This window comes from Ornithodoros turicata, chromosome 5, assembly GCF_037126465.1.
Source record: "Ornithodoros turicata isolate Travis chromosome 5, ASM3712646v1, whole genome shotgun sequence".
Classification (NCBI taxonomy): domain Eukaryota; kingdom Metazoa; phylum Arthropoda; class Arachnida; order Ixodida; family Argasidae; genus Ornithodoros; species Ornithodoros turicata.
Window position 1 is genome coordinate 73,582,380 of NC_088205.1, and position 22,077 is coordinate 73,604,456.

Below are 22,077 nucleotides of genomic sequence, written 5' to 3' on the forward strand. Positions count from 1 at the left end.
TATATATATATATATATAAAGAATGGTCGACGTTTCGACAGTGCCACTGTCGAAACGTCGACCATTCTTTTTTTAATCTATGTGTTAAATTACCCATTAAATAAATTAGTTTTTGTTAACGTTCCTGTAGTCTGTAGTCCAAGTCTTATTATTTCACTTTTATTCAACTTCGTAGCCGTCTGATATATTAACCTATTTGTTCTATATATATATATATATATATATATATATATAAATATGTGTGTGTGTGATGAACACAGGAACATCCGTCTCGAGCAATGTCAGTTTTATGAATATCCCTGCCCATGCACGAGCGTGAGTTCGGTCTCTTCGTCGTTACGTCATATTATGTATATATATATATATATATATATTATAAATCTCTCTGTCGCATCGTTCAATGAGTATCTATATATATATATATATATATATATATATTATAAATCTCCAAGTGTCATTTGTCATTCTTCAGTCCTGACGAAGGCGGAGCTTCCGCCGCAACGTTGACTTCCCCCTTAACTTTCCACTAGTAAATAAATAACTCCCCCTTTTACTACTTCCTACATCTTCGTTGTCTGCCTCAGATTTTGTTAGTACCTATATATTATAATATGTAATATACTATAATAATAAGAATATTATTATTATTATGCAACATGAAAAAGGAATCATGATCATTCTTCATTGCAGGTCTCACGTTTTGTAAGCTAAAATAGTTCACCCTAATATTTACCAACGAACAGTACCCGTAATCTAATTAGTACTATAAAACCGGCTGTAGTGGTCACCATAACAATTCCATTCAAACGCGGCACCCTTGAAGCTATAAGTGAGCTTCTCTACTTCCCATACTATAGGCACTTCTGCGCTGTCAACGGTATAGCCTTATAGCTGTTGGCGTCAACACTGGGGAAAATACGCGATGGATAAATCACGAGTCGCACTTCTTAGCGTACCACGAAAAGTACGTTGTTCATTAAGACAAAAGCACAACTGCACTATACGGTATGGTCTTGGTACCCGGCACATTAGTGCTCGCTAATGACACTGATCTAAAAAGGCGGCGGCACCGCGCCAGAAAGTTCACACTGGCTTAATTACCGTAAAATGCACACTAATGTGCTTACTGCTGACTTTGCTCCAATTGTTACGAAACATGCGTTATTTTCCTGGTACATGGGCCAATAATTTGCGCCAAATAGCATCCACTGGGTGAACTTTTGTTTCTTCCTTTTTATTTTTTCTATTTCATTTTTTTGTTTAAAGAAAAAAAATTAGAAGACAGCTCTGCAACTGGTGGTAGGAGCTTATTTTGGACATTCGCAACCCGAAAAGGTACAACAAATGGCGGGAGCTCCGAAAACGTTGTACACCGTTAACGTCAGAGGGACAGAAAAAGCACCTACAAGAAGTTACGAGGCGGTTATATTTAGGCACCTTCCGCTCATTTTAGACACTTATGTCTAGGAAGTGCTCAACTTTTTGTGCTCAGCCGACCTCCCTGGTCGAATATTAAGAAGAAGAGAGAAAGAGAGAGAGAAAAAAAAGGTGCAGATGCAAAGGTGCAGGAGAAAAGGTGTTCGCGATCTCTGATCCGTCAATGAAACAATAGCTGTGCCACATTTTCACCGTTTTACGGCGCTTTTAAGACGTGATACAAATTCTTAAAAGTATTTTTGTCTGCTCAGCTCGTCAGGTTTTGAAGGTGGGAGAACGTTTACGAACTACGAAGTATATAATTTTGCGTGAATACGCTGCCAATGTTCGCAGTCGAAACCGCCATGGCGTATATATTGAGGTCAAATACCTCGTATAACGTAACATTACAGTGTGTATTGATGGTGAACGTGACCAAAGGTGACATCGGAAAACATATTGCCGAAACCGAAACTGCAGCCACAGGAAACTCGGGGAGCACGGCGCTCATTTCACGTCAGAGGGCCACGTGATTTGGAGCGATGGAAATGATTGGAGTAGGTTCCGATTACTGGCCAGATAAGCCTCCGTCGGCGCAGATAATGCCGATAATGCACCCTTGAGGCGATCTTTTTCGGTTTCGGCTGAACATGATTAAGAACGTGGAGGGACAAAGACGACACACACACACGGAGGCGTTCACATTCCTAGTTTCAGTTTCGGCTCGTTTGTATACCGAAATTCAGCGATGGATGGACGGCACGCGCCCTTTCATGGATTTGTAAAAGAATAGAATGGGTTTCAACGATGGATTGTCTTCCCTCTCTGCTATCTCGCTTTTGCGCAACAGTTCCTAATTGAAGAGTTCATTAATGGATTTTAGGTAATTAGTCTCTCCCATATAGGACTTCCGCCTGATCATATAACTCGACTGCAAAAACGACATCCGTGCTGCTCTCATAGCTTTTTTAATGAAAATTATCTAAAGCATAAAAATAAACACCCTGCATAGCCCCCAAAAGGACTCAAACTACTCGTTTTTTCTTCCTTAGAGTGTAGTGTACCTTTCCTGTTATACATAGGCGAATTGTGCCTACATTTGAGAATTCGTACGTTGATCAGATTTTAAAATATAAAAATAAAAATGGAGATACGGAGAAGTTGTTCCTTCTCTTGTGCTGGCTACTCCAGCTCTCTTTATGGACGGAGGCTTTCGCTACCAGATTAAGAACGCAGATGGACTTGAGTCAATACCGACCGTTGTTCAGAATGTACAGTGGCGTGATTTATGCGAACACGTACTCTGCAGATGCATCAACAAACGGCTTTCCGAGTACACGTACTATATGGCTATGGCGCTCGGCAATGACAACAGCCGTTAGTGTTATTTGAGTCTTTGGAGATCTCTCTAGTGAGAAAGAGCACTGAGCGCGGCTCATGTTTTGCCCGAGGGAATGGGCAGGAACATAGAGTGCGATTGTTGGGAATGGAGTGCGTGTGTGTGTGTTTCTGTCGTGCTTATAAACAGGCGGAACAGAGGGTGTCACGGATGAATGTGCGACAAAGCGTTGGTTGTAAGTTTTGACGCAGTAAATCCCATAAAGTAGGCGGGAGTGTGGGAAATTTAATCATCCCATCCCATCATCCCATTTATGTGTGTGTGTGTGTGTGTTAATGTCGCGTGATAATAATGGCGCATGTATGTAGGAAGCTGCCTTACTCTCTGGACAATGCGACGCGCTAATTCGAAGATTTGGATAATTTGCTCGATTTGTTGGCAATTCGCAGTCAGGAAATTGCACAAAAAAAAGAAAAAGAAAAGTATAAAGATTGGGATCTCGGAAGAACGGGTTGTGCGGGATTGCTGCGATAAACTTAATTGTTCGCATGCTAAGGGTTCTTGGTTTTCGTATGCAACCCTACCTTCCCTATGGTCGCGTTTCGACCAAGAAACTAATCATAGTCGGGATAAACCCTAATCCCACCGCATCATCATCCCATTTGTGTGTGTGTGTCTCTGAAGAGGGAATATTTAAAAAAAATTGTACTCTGAAATGGTTATCCGTTCCATGACCACTGTGGTTTGCGCAAATACGAGGTCTTATAACTCGAAGCCTGTTATTGACCCCGTATTGTTGACTCTCTATACTTTCACACTTTTCTGTTTTATAATTCTGTATTGGTCATTATAACAACAAGCCGAAGAAAGTCCAGAATGATTCCGCGGAAAGCGCGATTTCTTGAAAAGTAGCCGTCCAATCATTATTCCCTCGGCACCACGAATTTTGAAAAATTACAATACCCGAAAACGAAGAAGTCTAATTACCCGATATACGGACTGAAACGTGTATCTTATCTGTCTCGTATACAACCCCCCCCCCCTCCACACACACACAGGAGCCATAATCTCCATATTTTTATCTCAAATCCAACTGCATCCAATCCAATCCAATCCAATCCCTGACACGCGTGCAAGAACCCTTTAACTTAGGGCACTCCCCGGGGTCAGCCGTCAAGTTCCACCTATTTCCAGACACGTTTCGAAAGGGTTCACTGTGTTTCCGTGCATTTCGGAAGCTGCAAAAAGATGCGTCTTTCTCAAGGAGCAGCGAATTGTGACGATGGGAGTTCATCGTGGCCGTTGTGCTTCAGTAGAGGCGTCGTTGTATTCTTTAGACCGGAAACGACAATGGTCGAACGGCTGTGTTTCTGGTAATGGCCCTTCGAACGGGCCACACACACACAAAAACACACACGTAACAGTGAATGAAGCTCTTTCTGTTGCTGTGAGATGATTCCCTTGCAAGTTGCGACCTGAACACCTTGCAGACTCTAATCGTTTTTCTAGCTATTGTGGTACACGGTAACTTGGTAAGTTTTCTGCGACGGCCTACTATTTGGCTATTCAATGCTTTCGATTTTGTGAAAAAAAAAAAAGCGCCCAAAATCGTTTCGAACTTCTTTGTCTCCCCCCACCCCCTCTTTTCTGTACGATTTTAATGCTGGCATTCAGTTTGAGCCCTGTCGTTGAGACTGTCGTTACTGATTGCATCATGACCATGACCATCATGTTCATGCAATCAACATGCCGTGGAAATGGCACGAATATAGTCACAGGTCAAATATGTAGCATATCGGTAACACGAAAGTACCGGAACTGCTTTGGAGGGGATCAAGGAGAATAAAAAAAAGAAAAAAAAAACAGGTGTGAACCCTACAGGTAGGCTCTTTCATGAGGAAGTGCAAAAAAAGGGGGAGGGGATTTGTTACGAAACTCACATGGCGGGATGTTTCCGATATTTGAACAGATGAAAGTAAGAATTTCAAGTGACTCATTGTGTGCGCGAAAGTATATTTATGCGCTCTTTATAAATAGGTGACCCACTAACCTTTCCTTTTTCTCTTTTTAATAAACATATTCCCCCCTCCCCTCACTATTTTGGTTTCGTTTGTTTCTCGCAAACCCTGTGTCCCACATTGCTTGCCCTCCTCGACGACGGGGTTGTTTCAACAGAGCATATGTACGGTGTTGACCCGTAACGAATTAGTCTGAGAAGAGAAAGTATATAGGAGTGATCCTATAACAAAAACTTGAAACACCGTAGGACTCTCAACATTTACCTACTTCTTTCACCCGAGCACTATACAGCCGTATAGCATGGAGTCAAAAGGTTGTGCGTATATATACGTCCAAGATATACTATGCCCAGTAATTCTGCATCATGCACGGTTGGTTGATGGATTGATTGAGATATAAATACCTGGCTTCTCCTTTGCTTGTTCTGTTTCGTTTCCGTTTTTCTCTCTCCTTCGTTCCCCCCTCCTCTCTCTTTCCCTCTTTGGCATCGCTTGGCTGTTTTATTCGCCATTCAAACTCGATGGGCACAACCGCTACAAGATTGCTCAATATATTTCAATCAACTGAAAGTTACCGCATCGTGACGTCGATAAGCACTCAATCAAGCATCGACTGCTGTCTGGGGACCCATCACCCCTTCTAGCGACATAATCAAGCACCTAATTATGTATCGATCCTCTAGCAATCACGAAACGCCTTAACAGCCTCCAGACTCTCATCCGAACCTCACGTACTATCAGTCTCGCATTAACGGTAGCACATAAGCACCCCTTAGCCGTTGAGATCACGGTCATTTTCGGAGAAGGTCGCAGCATCACACTCTTTCACGGTCACGTGTGCAATGGCTGTTTCGAGGCGGAAATGCAACATCCCCGCCAAGTTCCCCGCGGGGAGTTATATGGAACCATCTATCTTCTGCTTGCATATCTGCTCGTCGTAGCTGCTATACACGGACGACCCAAAGGGTTGAGTCGCGGTGCATAGCACTTAGTGTGGGATGCACGGACAGGATGTCGAGAATATGGACGCATAATGACGGTGGTTTACGTAGCATAATGGGAGGTGCCACGTTTGGACCGCGGTATGTATATAGCTTGGGGGAGTGGCGCACGGCAAGGGTTTGCTTCCGGAAGCATGTCGCTCGTATAGACCGGCATTTGAGATTATGGACGCGATATGCCGGATGGACCTGCAATTAATGACGATGTTTGCAATGTGAGAATTGATACACGGGACACAAAAGTATTTCTTTTTTTTATTGAGAGGAGACGACATAACTAAAATCGAAACGTCGTTGATGGTTTGAAAACAAAATATGAGCACACAGGAGGTTGGAAACATACCTAAATACCATAGGTATAACATACCATACCATAACATACCATAAATACCATGCCAATGATGAGGACGGTGCCCAGAAGAACAGTCTCTGTTCGAAATATCGGTGGCTTCTGTCCTGAGGCAACTCCTTCATACCTAATCGTTGTGTGTCGTCTACCAAGGACATCTATGTAGTAAGCCGAATGAGGCAAGGCTGATATCATTTCCTTGAGAATGAGGTAATAATAATGCGATGATCTGACTCGGTGGGGGATGCTTCACTGTCTAACTTCGTTACCTCATTCTAAAGGAAAATATCGATAAATATCAAATCAGCCAATATCCCCACGTGTGTTTTGGGTGCAATCGCAAACTCTATGCCCGCATGTGTTCAACGCCCATTGAACAGTTTAGTTCCAACTATTTGTATAAAAAACGACAAACCCACATAGAATGAAGCATCACGAGGAATTTTAATGAGCTTGCCACTCGTTAAAATTTATTGAAATGCTTCGTTCTCTGTAGTAGCATTGTCGTTTTAATATTTCGTGACTTGAAAAGACCTGGAACACACTCTTCTCCATTGACCATATATACTACGAATCTTTCAGGACCACGCCTACGATGTCTTTATAGGTTTAGCTTGACTATCGCCCTTCCCTGCGATGAAATTGCTTCGTCAAATCCAGCTTACCAATACCCCATGCCCTAAAAGAACTCCACATATTTCTGGAGACATAGGACTTCTGCATTGCGAAGCCCCCATTTCCACCAAATTACCGCGTGCAATATGCAGTTCTTTACTTTTTTAATTTTTCACTTGGTTGCACCTTCCTTCAGAAATGAAAATGTTATGCAAGACGCATCACCTTGTTGCGCTCCTCTGTACAGTTCTGCGTTTGATATAGAAGACGACTGCGGTGACGTTTCCTCATACTCCATCACATGACTCTCACCTAGTATAATATCACATTTTGACAGCAGAAAGCGCGCGGCGACGTCGCCGCTGCAGGAGCCACATATCTCATTATACGATTCCTTGCAGACGAAAGAATTGACGTGAAAACGAAAGGCACATTGCCAGAAAAGTTGGCACTGGCGAAAACACGTTTCTATTACATATCCCGCCGTGATGTCGCATAAATGCCGTGCGTCTTTCGTCATGTTTTGTTAAAACGCGAAGCTATACTGTGACATGTATAGCGATATACATCAACATTTCACGTCACGTTCACTGCCACGTTTGCCGGCGATTGTGTGGAAATGCCACGGTGATCACGTGACGCGAGAACAAAGCGCGCACGACGCCGGATATTCGTGCTGGTTCGTTTCCACGGAAAACTCGGGCATGTGGTAAATGCCAGCGGTTAATTTCTCTGAACTCCCGCGTTTCAGCTCCTCCGTTATGTTGGCAGACGACAGGTGTTTCTGCAAACGTTGCGCTCGTCGGCCTAGTTTATTTCGCCGCTTTACAGCCGCGGTTTACTCTTCGAAGCCGAAGCTTTAACGGGCGTTTATTTGTACTTCGTGGGCTCCGCTTATTGTTTCGCTATTTTTGTGAAGTGGTGCCCCAATTATTGGCCCTGGGAAGTAAGGAGAGGCGAGTTTATAGACTGCATGGCACCCTGGTGTGCCGATTCGTCTCGCGTTACAGACAGGCGGGAAAAGTGCGTGACCCACACTGCGTATGTTGATCGATCCCCACTATAGTTGATTCCAGTATTGCACGTGTTATGTTATGTAGTAGAACTAGTGAAGTGATGACTTCTCTGCCTCGACGCTTCACTTTACGTCATACAAAGCCCACGTTTTTGTGAAATAAATGTTGTATAAAGCGAGATGGGACCAGAAGACATGGAAGTTGCACTTTTCTGCCGTTTGGCTTGCGAGACTTTGACGCGTATTCAAAGTACTTATTCAAAGTACATCTCGCATCACTTTTTTTTCTCTCTCTCTCTCTTCACAATCCGCTAACATCCAAATTACAACATGATGATAATGACAGAAGAAAAAAATATGGAGATGTGAGCCCGCTCACAGCGGGGCAAGATACACCAGATACAACAACAACAACATAATATTTGAACAAAGTCCCCATTGTTTTCCTCTCTCTATCTGGACCTATAGAGTGCATGTGGCATAGCACATAAACACTGTAGTCGTCGTGTACATAGAGGATTCCCCGCTTCGCATGTCTGCGTATATGTGTCCTTGCATTCGGCCGTATGCCAAGGGTTGGGTAGGCAAACGTGAACGAGCTCACAAGCGGCAACAGACTCCACGGGGAAGAGAATCCTGTTTGGCACCAGTGAGGAGGGCAAACTTGAAAAGGCGGCGGTTGGGCGAGAGCGAGGCACATTATAAAAAATGTTGAGGAGACAACCCCTCTTCCCTTTCTTGTTGCGCGCCCCTCACTGCGTGGTCTCTTGTGTTCACTTCAGAAGCGCTTTTTACGTCCAGCCGTGAGACAGCTGCCGTGCCGTGTGTGTTTGCAGTGTGTGTGTGCTTTGTTATGCACTGGTTACGTGTCTGACGTGCTCTACTGGAATATCTCGTCGGTTGCCGTTCTGGTGGAAATGTCGCGGTTTGTTCAACAAGTGGCTTCTGCCAAACGATGTTATTCGAGTGATTGTATTCGGTGAATGCGAGTTGTAGTCGCGTATGCTAGTTGTACGCTGCCTAATTGTATTCATCGAGAACCGGTCGACAGGATGCCCCGTGTGCCAAGCGGGCCGGTTTGTGAGATTCACATCTGAGTGAGTGAGTGCGAGCAAGAGGTCCCACGATGTCGTCTTGGAAAAGAAAGATGCGCGTAAAGTGGAATAGGAACTTGGACGGATCAGCCAATAACAGCGAAGGAGTGTTTGAACGCCAGGGTTCGCTTCGAAAGCCAAAGGATATTCATAGGGAGGAACCGTTTAAAAGAAGTTGGTCATTCCGATTGGGAAACGGCAAGGATTCCAAGGATAGTTCTCCAGTAGGACAAGTCGAGAAGGATGTCGAGAAACATAACGTGTTGCTGCGGCTGTTTCGGTTCAAGGACAAGAAAAGAGGATCTGTCACAGAAGGAAAGGCATCCGGGAATAACAGGAGGTCTTCAGTGCCTTCTGGATTACCCGTCCCGAGGAGGAGAATGTCCGACGTTACGGCATTCGTCGAAGAGAAAGACAAACGGCTTCTCAACCCCGATCTGTCACAGTGGGCTTCAGTACCCGTTGACGTCAATGGTGCGGTTCCTCCCGTTCAGGAACCACAGCCAGAACTAAGCCAGTGGGGTTCTGTACCGGCTGGAATGGTGACCGGAGATGAGGAGGCCGGCTCGATGAGATCCCATACTCTCCCACGAGGATTGCCGGGTGTCCGATCCTCACCGATGCTCGTTGACGCAGAAGGAAGAGCCAGAGTTGATACAAGAGACGACGAGTCGACTCTCGGCACCATCAGTTGTGCGCCGGGAGAGGTTACCTTGTCGGAGAATTGCAAGAAGAACAAAACAAGTGAGAAAGTCGTGGAAATTTTTGAAGGGAAGACTGAGGATGAATCGCGCGCTGGGTCTGACGAAGCCCCGAAGCTGCCGCGGCCCGACTTTTTCGGGTTGGGTAAAGTAAAAGAAGACAGGAATGCTGAGGGCTCTCGCAAGAAATTGGTAGTTAATGGAGAGGATAGTCATGAGAAGCTTTTAAATGGTCGTGAAGTCGATCAATGCGTGCTCCGTAACGTCAAGAAAGAGCAGAGGACTGCGGATAAGGTCTTGGAGGTACTAGATAACCGGAAGGTTTTGGAAGCCGGTGACGTGAAAATTGGGGCACACGACAACGGAAACGCCGACGAAAACAGTAGTGGATACGAGAAAGTATTCGCGAAAGCTGTTGTACCTCATTTCATCCAGTGTGACAACGGATATAAACGAAACAGAGACGGCAACGCAAACTTCAAAGTCCTCCGTCTCAACGGCAACCTGCTGGAAGACACGTGCGAGTTCGAGGACACCTTACGCGAGAAGGTCCTCGTGAACGGCATTGGAAAACCGCGGGAGACAGCTCCATCGGCAACAGCAACAACAACAACAACGACTCTGAACGGCAACCACGAAGATGTTTCTACAACTTACGACATGTGCGAAGAGACCGAACCCACTGGCGGCCTTGAAGGCGGAAGTCCCAACGACCAAAATAAGACTCCGCGCATTCCTGCGGCTTCGCCCACTGTGCAAGATAAGGAGGCTCAAATTAACGCAGTGGGAGAAACTTCGTGCGCGGGTGGACGCGCAACATTGGGCCAAGAGTTTGATGAGCTGGACGGTTATGAGGAAGATAGCGTCTTCGAGTCGATCCAGCTGGATGATGAGTCGGTCGGTGGAGATGAGGACTTCAGCGATGACGTTAGTGCACTGGATCTTAACAGGACGTACGTGTTGGAGCCGGATGAGTCGGTGGAACTGCTCAATGATGTTGAGGAGAGTTTGATCGAAGAACTGAGAGGTGCAAGGGAAACCTTCGGCGATGATGAAAGCGTACATAATGGCGACGGTTCGCGGTCAGTTGAGTGTGAGGACACCGACAGGCCCAACTTCGTACCATTCTGTGAGGACGAATCGGAGCGGTTTGTAGGTAGCGCTGAAACAAAGAGAGATCACCGTTCTTGCAACGTTACTAATATCTTCATCGATTCGGCTGGCCCAATCTCCTACGCCGGCATTTTTCCGAAGGATGATGCGAGTCAAGACGACGACTTCGTGACCTACGTTCAAGTCGATCCTCCCGCTCAAACTCTTGCAGCACAGACCATGGAAGTCTTCGGCGAGGTATTCACGGAAAGCGAGCAAGCTGAACCGTTTGAAGCTAAAGAAGAAAATCCAACCGAGCGTATCGCTATGAGCATGTGCAACGACGAAGATACTTTAGGTTCGCTCAAGCCATTGCAGCAGCTCTGCGATAGCGAAGCGGTCGAAGAATCAAACGGAGCAGATCAGCAGTCATCGAGCACAGGGTCCGAGTCTAGCAGTCGGTCTGGATCTGTACCAACAGAAATCGAGGTACGTTGCGATCAGGAAAGCAGCTCCCCAGACATGAGTGACTCTGCGCTCGAAAGTCCGACAGCATCGCGCAAGAACGAGCCGGTTGAAAGCCAACCGGCGGATCCTCTTGTTGAAAAAAATACCGATGGCACTGACAGCCAGCTTGAAGAAAAATCATCCCATGCTCCTGGCGCTCTACAGGATGCTGTCGGTGCCAGTGCCAGTGAAGCAAAAGACAGCGGACATCCCACTGGTTTAATTGAAGACGATTTCTCAGCGCCATGCGAAGAAGCTTCCTTCAGGGAGAAGCTATATTTCTTCGATACCATCAGCAGCCCCTTAAAGACGCAGCCAGACATCTCCAGGCTCGCAAAGACCTCCAGAATCCCCACGCCTTCGAGACTTCCACGACCGTCGACGAAAACCAGACAAGACACTCCCGCACCTCCCAAGCGCGCGCGTGCCGAGAGGCCTGTACCGAAAACGACTTCAAAGTTCGAAAGCGGCGACCTTGTTCCCACGAAGCAATCCACGAAAGTGTCAAAAACAGACGCGACGCCGCTTATCGTGGCTCGACCTGACCTCAGGGCAAACGAGCGGGTCGCATCGCTGCGAGGCACGAAAGGATCAGTGCCGAACGGCGCACCCGAAATTAGCACACAGCAACGACACGAAACGCCTAAAGTCAGCAGGACTGATCCGAAGAGAGCGAGCATAACGACGAAGAAGCTACCTTCGAAACTGGCTTCTAAGGTAGCCGAGAGCAAGAAAGAAAACAAGCTGCCGAAAACGAAAGTTCCTCTTTCGAATAAGGAAAATCTGGTTGCCGTCGATAAAGAGTCCGAGGACGCCCCTCAGATGACAGTGGAGCAGCATAATGTGGACGTGCCCACTCCTGGTTGCTTGGTGCGGTCAAGGACTTTTACACGCGATGACGATGAAGAAACTGATGTAGCTACCGGTGAAGCAGATACTGTAGATTCGGGAGCCATGAAGCAGGAAACCGCAACGAACTGCTGCGATAGTTCTGTGGCACATGAGGAACCTACTGTTGTGATTGAAGGGTCTCATGATGGTCAAACGACAGAAGCCGATGAGACTTCTGCGAAGCAGAAGCTGCTCGATACGACTAACAATACGGCTGTGATCGTAAAGAATGACGAGGCTAACGAAGAGCAACGAGGTGAGAGGTTGAAGTCAAGTGTGCCGGAGCGTCAGGAAGTAAGACCCGAAACTGGGACAAGCAGCGATGCTGCACACATGCCTTCCTCCCCGAATGACGCCAAACATGTTCGGGACTTGGTAGCTGCCATCATGGACTCCGTGCAAGTTCCTGTGGTAGATTCTACGAGTAACTTCGACGAGGATTACGCCGGCGACGACACATTCCGTAAGTTGTTTCGCGGGTTGCCGAGATGTGCTCCTTCTCTAGTGTCTGCGTAGTTGTTGCCGCAGGAAAACTTTGATAGTGCTGTCCTATTGCGTTTTCTTGCATTGCTCTTGGTAACTGCGTGGTGAACGCGTCCACTCACGGATTCAGTTAGCCGTAAAGTATAGATCACATGAAAGGGAAGGGGAAACTCTTTATTTCTATTACTCCCGTCGCTTTCCACCAGTCGCCTTGAAGTGGAGGCGAGGCTTCGACTGAAGACGGTTATCTTCCAATACGGCCATAGACATGTCACCTTCCACGGGTGCATTATATATGCTTAGATTTGGGCACCTCCATATCGTGAGAATTAATCCACAGACCGACGACTCTCAGAGTTTATTTATGTGCCATAGTTTTCTCGCTACGAATTATTGTACCTTCTTGAGAAACATTACCCTACATAACATGACCCTTCTGGAGTGTATGGAGCACTATCATTGCAGACCAAAAGCATCACAACAACCTCACAGCACCCCGTCCGCAGCCTACAACGTTTCAATTTTCGATGGGTCATGAGACCGTTTCACCAGGCTCTATACAGCCTACTTCTGCCATCCCCTTTGTGGATCAACAGACATCTGCCACTTCCCGTTCAATATCATCCGTTCTGCAGTGATCTTTTCAAGCATAGAAACAGCTGACTACCTGAAGTCCAACCGCTGACCGCCCCTTGTTCGAAAACACCTGGCACGTTCGCAGCAGTCATCTGCTGGCAGCCACTATTTGCAGCAGGCATCGCGGTTTACACGCGTAGACACACATAGAGCAAACGTGTTTCTCAACAATGCCATTGTTCCGTTTGCGAAAGATATGGCGCTGCACTTCCTTGCAGAACACCATGTTGTCGGGCTACACACATTCGCTTTGTAGTCATTGTGTGCGTTGGTAGATTCGTAGATCTAGGGGTTACAGAGTGCGCCAGTGGTGTCCGTTTTTTCTTCGCTTTCACGCTTCACTGCCGATGTCTGCTTCGTAGGGAAGGGATCGTTGAACTCTGTGCATTGGGTGCGCCGCACGCTTTGACCTCTTTTGCTTATTGATGGGCAACGCAAGAGGGGGAACGAGATTCAAATTGGGGATGGTCCTATCGCCAGCGTTCCCGTCTGCGTGAAATTAATGCGCGTCTGTTGATCCTCTTGGTGATAAGCATTCTCTTCTCAGAGCGTGATTGAAGGAGTTGGGCCTCGACTCTTGAGAGATACCAAAGCAGGTGCTCTTGCCTGGTACGGCGTCAGGGAGGCGTTGCCAGATTCCTCGATTTTCGGCTTGAGTCGTGAAACATTTGGTGTAATTCGAACTTTTTCAACGGTCTTTACTTAAAACAGCGTCATTAAACACGGGAGCTGGAGATATTTCGTACAGAGGCTGTTGTTCTACCGGGTAGAAATGTAAGAACAGCCTCTGTTCGAAATATCAGCGCCTCCCGACCTGAGGATTTTGCTTCCATCTATCTTCAATATCGTTGTTTGATATGCTGGACTAATAGACGACTTGCAAAACTTGCAGCGCCATCTGTTGTGCGCATTAAGAGAACCTGCGGTAATCACGGAAATTGCGTTCTTTCGCGTGATGACCGGGGCGAAACTATATCGTCTGTGGATTGCTCTTTCGTATAATTTCACTCCTATCGCGTGTGAATCGATATTTGTCATGACGTAATAAGGAACTTTTCAAAAAATTCAAATTTGGTTATTTTAGTTACCTCGTACCTTATTATTTCTTCTCGAGACTAAACATTGTTGCTGTACGTTGCCATAGCATAATTATCTTCAATCGTCATCGTCGCCACATAATTGTTTTTTTTTTTTTCTTGTTTCTTTCTTTGCCGTGGTATGCTGATTTGAGACAACATGATGCGTTGAGGTAAAGTCGATATTATTTACCGGGGACGATGCTGTTTCGTTTACAGGCAAACATGAAACCGAATCGCGGCGATGTACGCTACCGTAAAGCAGAAGACACGCAGTTTATGTAGACGGCATTGTTTAACAACTTGTAGCTCGTAAGCCCAGCGCAACAAGTTACAAACGTGACAGAGAACACGTAATATACTTTCCGGACGAATGTCGGCACAGTTCCCCCTGAAGCCGGCCCAGGACGCATACTAACCCCCCTGTCTCCCACTCCTTCCTGCTGTCCTCTCTCCATCCGTCCACGTCTGTACGCCGCTTATAGCCACAGTTGCTTCGCGGCGCTAACACGGAATTAAAAAAGAACACGTAATATTTTAGTTTGCTGGAAAAATTAAGGTAAGACTGCTCGGGGCGACGTCTGATGCGGAATAATCCCCAATTCGTCAAGCAACAGTGATCTATGCTTCCGACTGACTGACTTGCTGCTCCTGATGGCTACATAGTCAACTTCTTTCGGTTTAGACCCAGTGTTGTCCGCATGTAATGTTGTTTTGCCGCCGTACTTGACGAGCAATGCGCAGCTGCTGACCACTTCGACAGTGTTGCCCGTAATTTTCAGTTTCTATTTTCTAAAAACCTGCGTGCAATTCGAACAAGAATTGTGACGTCAGAGTACTGAGGGCTCGGACTACCGAATAGATCCATCTTCTGAGATTGCACCTCTGCTGCTTTACGACCTGTTCGGACCTGTTGCAATTGCGATAAATTTGAGCAGAACTGCAATTCCCTTCTGTGCAATTAGCTCGAACAGAAACCTAACACTTCTGCACGTCCGCACGGAGAACATCGTGCAGTGCCAAACTCACCACCTATAGATACAGAGTGCCTGCTTATTGCATCCTCTCTCTCCTTCGCTACGTAGACATATAAAGTCAGAATTTGTCTGCTACTGCGACTCGCCGTTCTGCGAATTCAATAATTCGCAAACGATTGCAGCTTACTTGGAACCTGTAAACCTGAATCTGTTAACAAAAAGTGCAACACGCTTTCCAGAAAATCAGTCTTCAGAAAGATGTGAGACCGTTTTGCGCTACTACTCGCAGACGACGGTTGCACATCTTCATGGTTACGAACGCTGAAAGCACGTTCGTGATTGGCTAGCGTCGTTGAAAACACGATCCTGATTGGCTAACTCATGGTTGCTACGTCACGACGACGAGTAACCAGGCTTTCTCTGTCTAGGTGGTGTTAGCAGGGTTCCCCGCAGATGCGCGCAGGGAGCAAAGCTACGGAGAACGTGGCTCCCATACTGCACCGCGAGGTTTCGTGCTGCCTCCTGGGATTTGGGCAAGTCGTCAATGACGTGACACCTAAGCTCCATAGCCGATAAAATTTGGTGCTTCTCCAGGGCACCGTCGTATCTGTCACACGCTCCATGTCTGCAACGTACATATATGGGGCTGTATTCACCGAGTAATGCAATTAGCTCTTTTAATCTGCGCCACATAACTTTAACGTCCCACCATCCAAGACATTCCGGTGCCACGTGACCGACGCCCGTGAACCATTTCTCGCGAGCCCGAACCTTCATAAGGCGTACACCGTTTCCCCCGACACTTTTTGATGCGACAAGCGTAACCGCTCGCAAGGGCAGCTGTGGGTATTATGGGAATGACTTCCACGGCGTTGAGCAGGAAACAAGAAAACCCACGGCAATCGGAGACAGCTCGGCGCCCCCAAAGTGGGTGAACCCCATTGTGTGTAGAGGGCCACGTATCTTGTGGGTGAGTTTCTGAGACACCTACAAGTGGCACGCTTGCTCTGAGAAAGTGCGTTTTTATTCAGCTCGAAAGTTGAGATTCCCGCGGAGGTTATATGGTGCCAAGGTTTCGCTTGAATTACTCTGGGTGTGTAGTTCTAAATGGTTTTGCGGTGACCTTGAGAGGAAGCGTAAATGGAAATTAGGCACGCAACGATGTTTGTGCTTGCCAGCTTTTACTGCGGTTGAATATGAGATGCGCGAAGAGATGATATTCTCGCTTTGAGGACGCTTTTGAGGGGCTTTTCTTTTTCTCTAGTAGACACGAGATAGAGATCATGAAAGAAAAAAACAAAGTAAGTAGAGTGAGCTATGTTTGCCATGAGTATAGCGGTGAGGCCGGTTAAGTAAATTCTATCCGCGTCGCAACATAACCGCAGACATGTCACGCGCTATACCGCGGCGTTATACACGCACCCTCCACGGACGCATGCGGATACCAATCTGTAGCGACGGTAAATTTCTGTCCGCATGTAGCCAAACTGGGTCTGTATATACCCACGCTCGCGCTCAACTGTATTTATCGTATACTTGAACCCTCGAACCCACAGCTGTGAGCTGCTGTGACGAAAACTAGGCAAAATACCGAGATAAATTAATAAATTAGCAAGAGGGCAGCAAAAAAGATTAGTGGGCGCGTGCAACGCAGGTTTACCCGCGCTACCAGCGTATGTATCGTGGGCACACACGCGTTTTGCAGGGAACGACACTGAATTTTCGTAAATCGTAAAAAAACTGCGGGATATTCTCGCACCTGCGTTCGCCATTTCAAGAGACTAGGGAAAAACTGGCGTCCTCAGACACCTGCCTCAGGCACATTGATGTTCCTCCTGCGCGTTTAATCCGAGCGTGAAATCTCGTCTGCTACGCTTTGTCGCAGACGACATCGTCGCGGCACATTTGCATGGAGGATAATACGTGCACTGTTGCTTTTCTCGAAGGTGAAAAGGAACACACATATAAGGGCAAGACACAAGGAAAGCACGAAATATCGAAAGGGTATCACGAAATCGGTTGCCCGAACGTGACATGAGTTGACGATACCTGCCGCGGTATGGCGCGCCCATCGCTTCAAGGCCGTTTTTGCGGCAGCTGCATGAGCTCGCTGGGTGAAACAAAAATGGGCGTTTTTGTCCGAGACTCCAAAGAATATGCGCGGATTCTTCGAAGTTTCGTGCACGAAGCTCTTGTTTTTCCCACGAACGATTAATAACGTCGTCTGTTTAGTCGTGTCAGGGTAGCGGCAGATATTTGCCTCGACGCGCTAACCCTAACCACGTGGCCTTTCACCTCCTAGTACCCTTTTGGGACAGCTGGGCACGATATGGATGAGCGAAATGCGATGAATATGGATGATGGCAGCAGTGTGTACGTGAGGGCGGTCGGACATCTGGAGGCGTCGGATCGTCAGATGCCATTTCGACGTTTTGTGTTTTTTAACAGAGTGCGATGGCAATCATCTCGCAGATGTGACGTTTATGAACAGCCGTGAAATATCCGTTACTTCTATTCACATGCCAAGAACAAAGAGAGAGAGAGAAAAAAAAAGCTGTACAAATGTCCAGGCAGGCAACGATATGACGCGGGTATATAGGCTTTGAACTGAAAACAAACGTTCAAATGGTAAGGGTCACTGGAGAAGCAACCAACACCTATATTTAGGCCTCTCGAGGCCAGATCCGTAGCGGTATCATGGTCCCTCGGATGATATAAAGAAAGCAAAATATTTGAAAGGTCTTCGCGGAAGCACTCGGCGGTGCCAAAAGAAACGAGGGAGGTGCTGCTGGCACCGTTACTATCAAACACCGAAAGGGTTCCAAATTGGTGTCGGCCCAAAATGAGACTCGGTCATTGACGCCTTCCCGGTAACAACGGCGAGCAGCGGCATTTTAGTTAAGCGAAATTTTTTGTTTGTTTTTCTTTTGGCGGGACGAAGTTTGGCACCTTCTTGGCAAGTACGAAACGCATATTCGGCGTTTAGCGGAATACGCGCAAGACGAGATTGGTGGTAGTGTGCCTCCGCGGGAGAAGTTTGCAATGTGTGGATCGGTGCTTATTCGCGCGCTTATTGGACAAAGAGAATTTTCTGCATCCAACCGCGCAACGCCTTGCGTGGGTCACGTGCTGGAAGGTCTCAGCTCTGTGACAGTGACCAGGGCTTCTTTTCCACGTATGTCGAATTTTCTGCCATTCACACCCGTTTCGGTTTTGTTTTTCTATGCAATGAACATCTTTCCTAATCACGTTGCTTCCTAGCGGCTCTTCTGCAAACTACTCTTGTCGCGCGGCAAAACGAAAGAACCAGCCAATACCGTGCTACCAATGAGACGAGCCCCTATAAGCCGCACAGGCAGCCACTTGTAGCCAAAGGGACTGTGTTTAGAATCGTCTGTGGCGATTGGCTGACATCCCGACTCTACGTGCGAAGGAGTGAGAGGAGGCATTAAGCAGGCATTCTGTAGCCAGGTGGCGTGGATATAGCATATAGCGTCCAATCACAAAAATTTCGGGAGGCTGTCTCTGTCGGAGATGTCCGTGAGGTTTTGGGCATAGAATTTAGTTTGGTGACTTTTAATTTTATATCAATCAAATTAATGACATTATTGACTAATAAATAACATGAGCATAATCACACCAATTTAATTAATTTCACCCTACACCACACCGTAAGCCGCATAAACGACACAAAAACGTAAATTCTATGTAAAGAATCTGTAGTGGTGTAGAATCTTCCGAGCATGTGTCATACCCCAAGAGGTGCAATCCGCCTGAATCAGATGCAAAAAAAACTCTGTCTGTCGAGCACAGAGAGAATGTTCTGTGGTGCTTTCAAGGTAACAAGTGAAGGAGGTCCATTGTCTCTTAGAGCTGTTAAGCGGTGCATTAATTTTTTTTCACTCTGTCCCGTTCGTTCCCACAGAATTCAAGAAACCGAGCTCGACCCTGAAGCTTCCTCAGGGGGTTTCAACTAGAGGAAAAGCTGGTGGAGATACCCGTGTAGGACATCCTCTCACAAAAGCAGAGTTCACAAAAGAGATTCAACGGCTGGGTGCACTATGCGAAGCACGGACCAAGGAAGCCAACTTCCTCAAGCTGCAGCTGAAGCACGCGTCAGCTGGTTTTGCTGCATTTGGCGTACTGCTCAGACATCTAACTGAGCAGGTGCGTCACAGACACGTTTGGAGCTATCATTGTCACTCTCTCGTGTCTTACCTTCAAAGCAACAGAAAATAGCCTAAAGGCATTATGAAGGCTCACTGCCGTGTTGCCAAATTCGACAAGTCACCAAATTTTCAGGCAAAGCGCCTGGCACTCGCAAGTGAATAAGATAAGTACTTAAAGAGATTGAAACATTTAAATAATTTATTTTACTAAAGAACAAGCTTTTGGACAGAGTCAGTCCTTTCTCGGGTGCGATACATCGATTGGTAGAGGTATTTATACTAATGTGCATAAGTGAAAGGGGACAAAGGAGGTGGCAAGGAGGAAATACAAATTATTTTTAGAGAGGACTGAAGCTGCCTTCTTTTTTTTTTCTCAGCTTCAGTCCTCTCTAAAAAGAATTTGTATTTCCTCCTTACCACTTTCTTTGTCCCCTTTCACTTATGCACATTAGTATAAATACCTCTACCAATCGATGTATCGCACCTGAGAAAGGACTGACTCCGTCCGAACGCTTGTTCTTTAGTAAAATAAATTATTTAAATGTTTCAATCTCTTTAAGTACTTATCTAAGTCACTAAATTTAGCAGATTTCATAAGATTGGTAGTCATAGATATTGAACCTTCGTTCACTGACTCTGCTACAGACTACATTGAAGTACAGAGTATAACTTTGGCTGCTTCTAAATTTCTCCGGTGTGGTGAACTAGACCCCTGCACATGTCTGTAACGGGATCTTTGCACGTTAGCTCCTAGCCTTCTCCGTCCGCTATGTTCACATTGAGTTGTCGTTTCAGCACGACGTTTTCTCTGTGCCACATTTGACTGAGGAGCTCCAGAAGTCGAGGCAAGAGATCGACAGGGCCCGTGCTGCAATCGGTAAGCTGAATCTGCAAGCAGAGGAACATGATAGGTGTATCTGTTTCCGTTACCAGCCCCAATTTCTCTTTATGTAACATACTGTTTTTGTTACCATTCTCTGCTTCCAAGAGCTTGATACTGCAGCTCGTAAGGATTTTGTTTTTGAGTGCCCACAGGTTATATGAAACAACGAAAGTCACGATGCACAATTAAAAACCTGCACAGAACAGTGCTGGAGTATATCCGTTGCATGCAAGTTTGCTACGGATTGTGTTGTTCAAGTAGAAAACTGCAGAAGCCATATTTGACATCAATCTGCTTCGTTGCAGAGCAATACAAGGCTGACATTGAGGAACTAAAGCAGAAGCAGCTAGGAGAGATAGAGGCTATGAAAGAAAAAATATTGCAGAAGCACGCCACACAACTCGAAGAATGTAAGTATGTGTATGTCTCTGACAAACTGGCTGGCTGTTACCTTACCAGTAACACGATGGAACCAATGCATAACTGCTGTAATATGTGGAACTCTTGTTTTTAGTGGAAGCTGCTCACAAGAATGAGATTGCCACCTACATAGAATCGCACACCAAAAAGGTAAGCATTACATAAGTGTGATGGCAATACACACGGTGCCTGTAAGTTAGGCATGGCTTACGGAAATTTATAGAAACGTACGGAAATTTATAGAAATTTACGGAATTTGGAGGGTAATATGACAAGGGCATCTATGAGAACCAGCATTCGAGCCAAACTTTTGGCATGAAACATCCAATACAACCAACAGTGAACGTATCAGCAGACATGGCTCTGAATATTGGTACAGAACAAATGATAAAATACTTTTAATCGATTTCTGTTCTTTTCTTCTTGAACCAGTAGGCATTATCAATTGAGCAAACGTGCAACTTTATAACCATAGACGTCCTCGACGAAGAAGTGGGATCTTGTACCTGACTGTCTTGCACAAATCGTAGTGACCAATCAAACTTATCTGGGGAGTTGTTACTGCTTAATGTATGCTTCTTCGCTTCACAGCTGAGTTACCGATGCCTGTTGCTATCAAACCGAAAAGATCGTCGCTTTTGCTCTAAAAAAGCCCCAATCAATCAATCACTCAAGAAAAGATACAGACAGGAATAGACCATGATGTTGTTCGTTTCCTGTCCTAAGGATCTATGATATCCAGTTGCCCGTCGTTGACTGGAAAAGCTGGAAGTCGACCCGCTTCAGCATGCATGTTGAAGTTGTGTGTGAATGTCCAATCTGTTGTGAAGGCATGAATGTGGCATTGAATCTGTTATGTGAAGCTTCAAACACGCAAGCCTCAGCACAATTCAAGCTCCTAAGGCTTCCCGATTTCTTTTTTCTTTTTACAGACTGAAGAGTTGAAGTCCCTTTATTCGAGCATCATTGAAGAGGACCGGAAGAGTCGTGATGAGGCCATTGACGCACTGAAGGAGAAGCACAAAGAGAAGATCGAAGCCATTAACGAGGAATACACCATACAACTGGATGCAATCAATGATGAACACGCTGCTGAGCAGGCACAGCTGGAGGCTAAGCATACAGCACTCATGGACCAGTATCGAGCACTTCAAGAGCAGGCCAGGGAGTTTCAGAGCTCTGTGCTGCTCGACACCGATGCCAAGATACAGGTATTGTGGACATTTCCAGAAGTGTCATGGCTCAGCACTGATAGTCTTCACTGCCAAAATGCATGGTCATGGTGGTACAGCATTCTTTAAAAAAAAATTGAGATCACAGGCAGTTGGACCTGCCTTGCATGCTCTAGCACTATCCAATGCAGAAGATCGAGAAGCCTAAAGGTCTTTAGCTCTA

The 22,077-nt window shown here is 46.2% G+C and overlaps 1 protein-coding gene across 6 annotated transcripts in view; it reads left to right on the forward strand.

Moving 5' to 3' along the window:
- The window catches only part of LOC135394759 (CAP-Gly domain-containing linker protein 1-like), a 105,073-nt gene that overhangs the window by 79,543 nt on the left and 3,453 nt on the right, over nt 1-22,077 (forward strand). For 4 of the 6 annotated variants that reach the window (XM_064625711.1, XM_064625714.1, XM_064625712.1 and 1 more), the window contains 5 exons: nt 19,136-19,377; nt 20,175-20,256; nt 20,568-20,672; nt 20,777-20,832; nt 21,615-21,893. In XM_064625711.1, coding sequence (XP_064481781.1) covers nt 19,136-19,377; nt 20,175-20,256; nt 20,568-20,672; nt 20,777-20,832; nt 21,615-21,893 — 764 coding nt within the window. Of the gene's footprint in view, nt 1-8,487; nt 12,502-19,135; nt 19,378-20,174; nt 20,257-20,567; nt 20,673-20,776; nt 20,833-21,614; nt 21,894-22,077 lie in introns of those variants that run through there. The other 2 variants (XM_064625710.1, XM_064625709.1) reach the window with 2 other exon arrangements.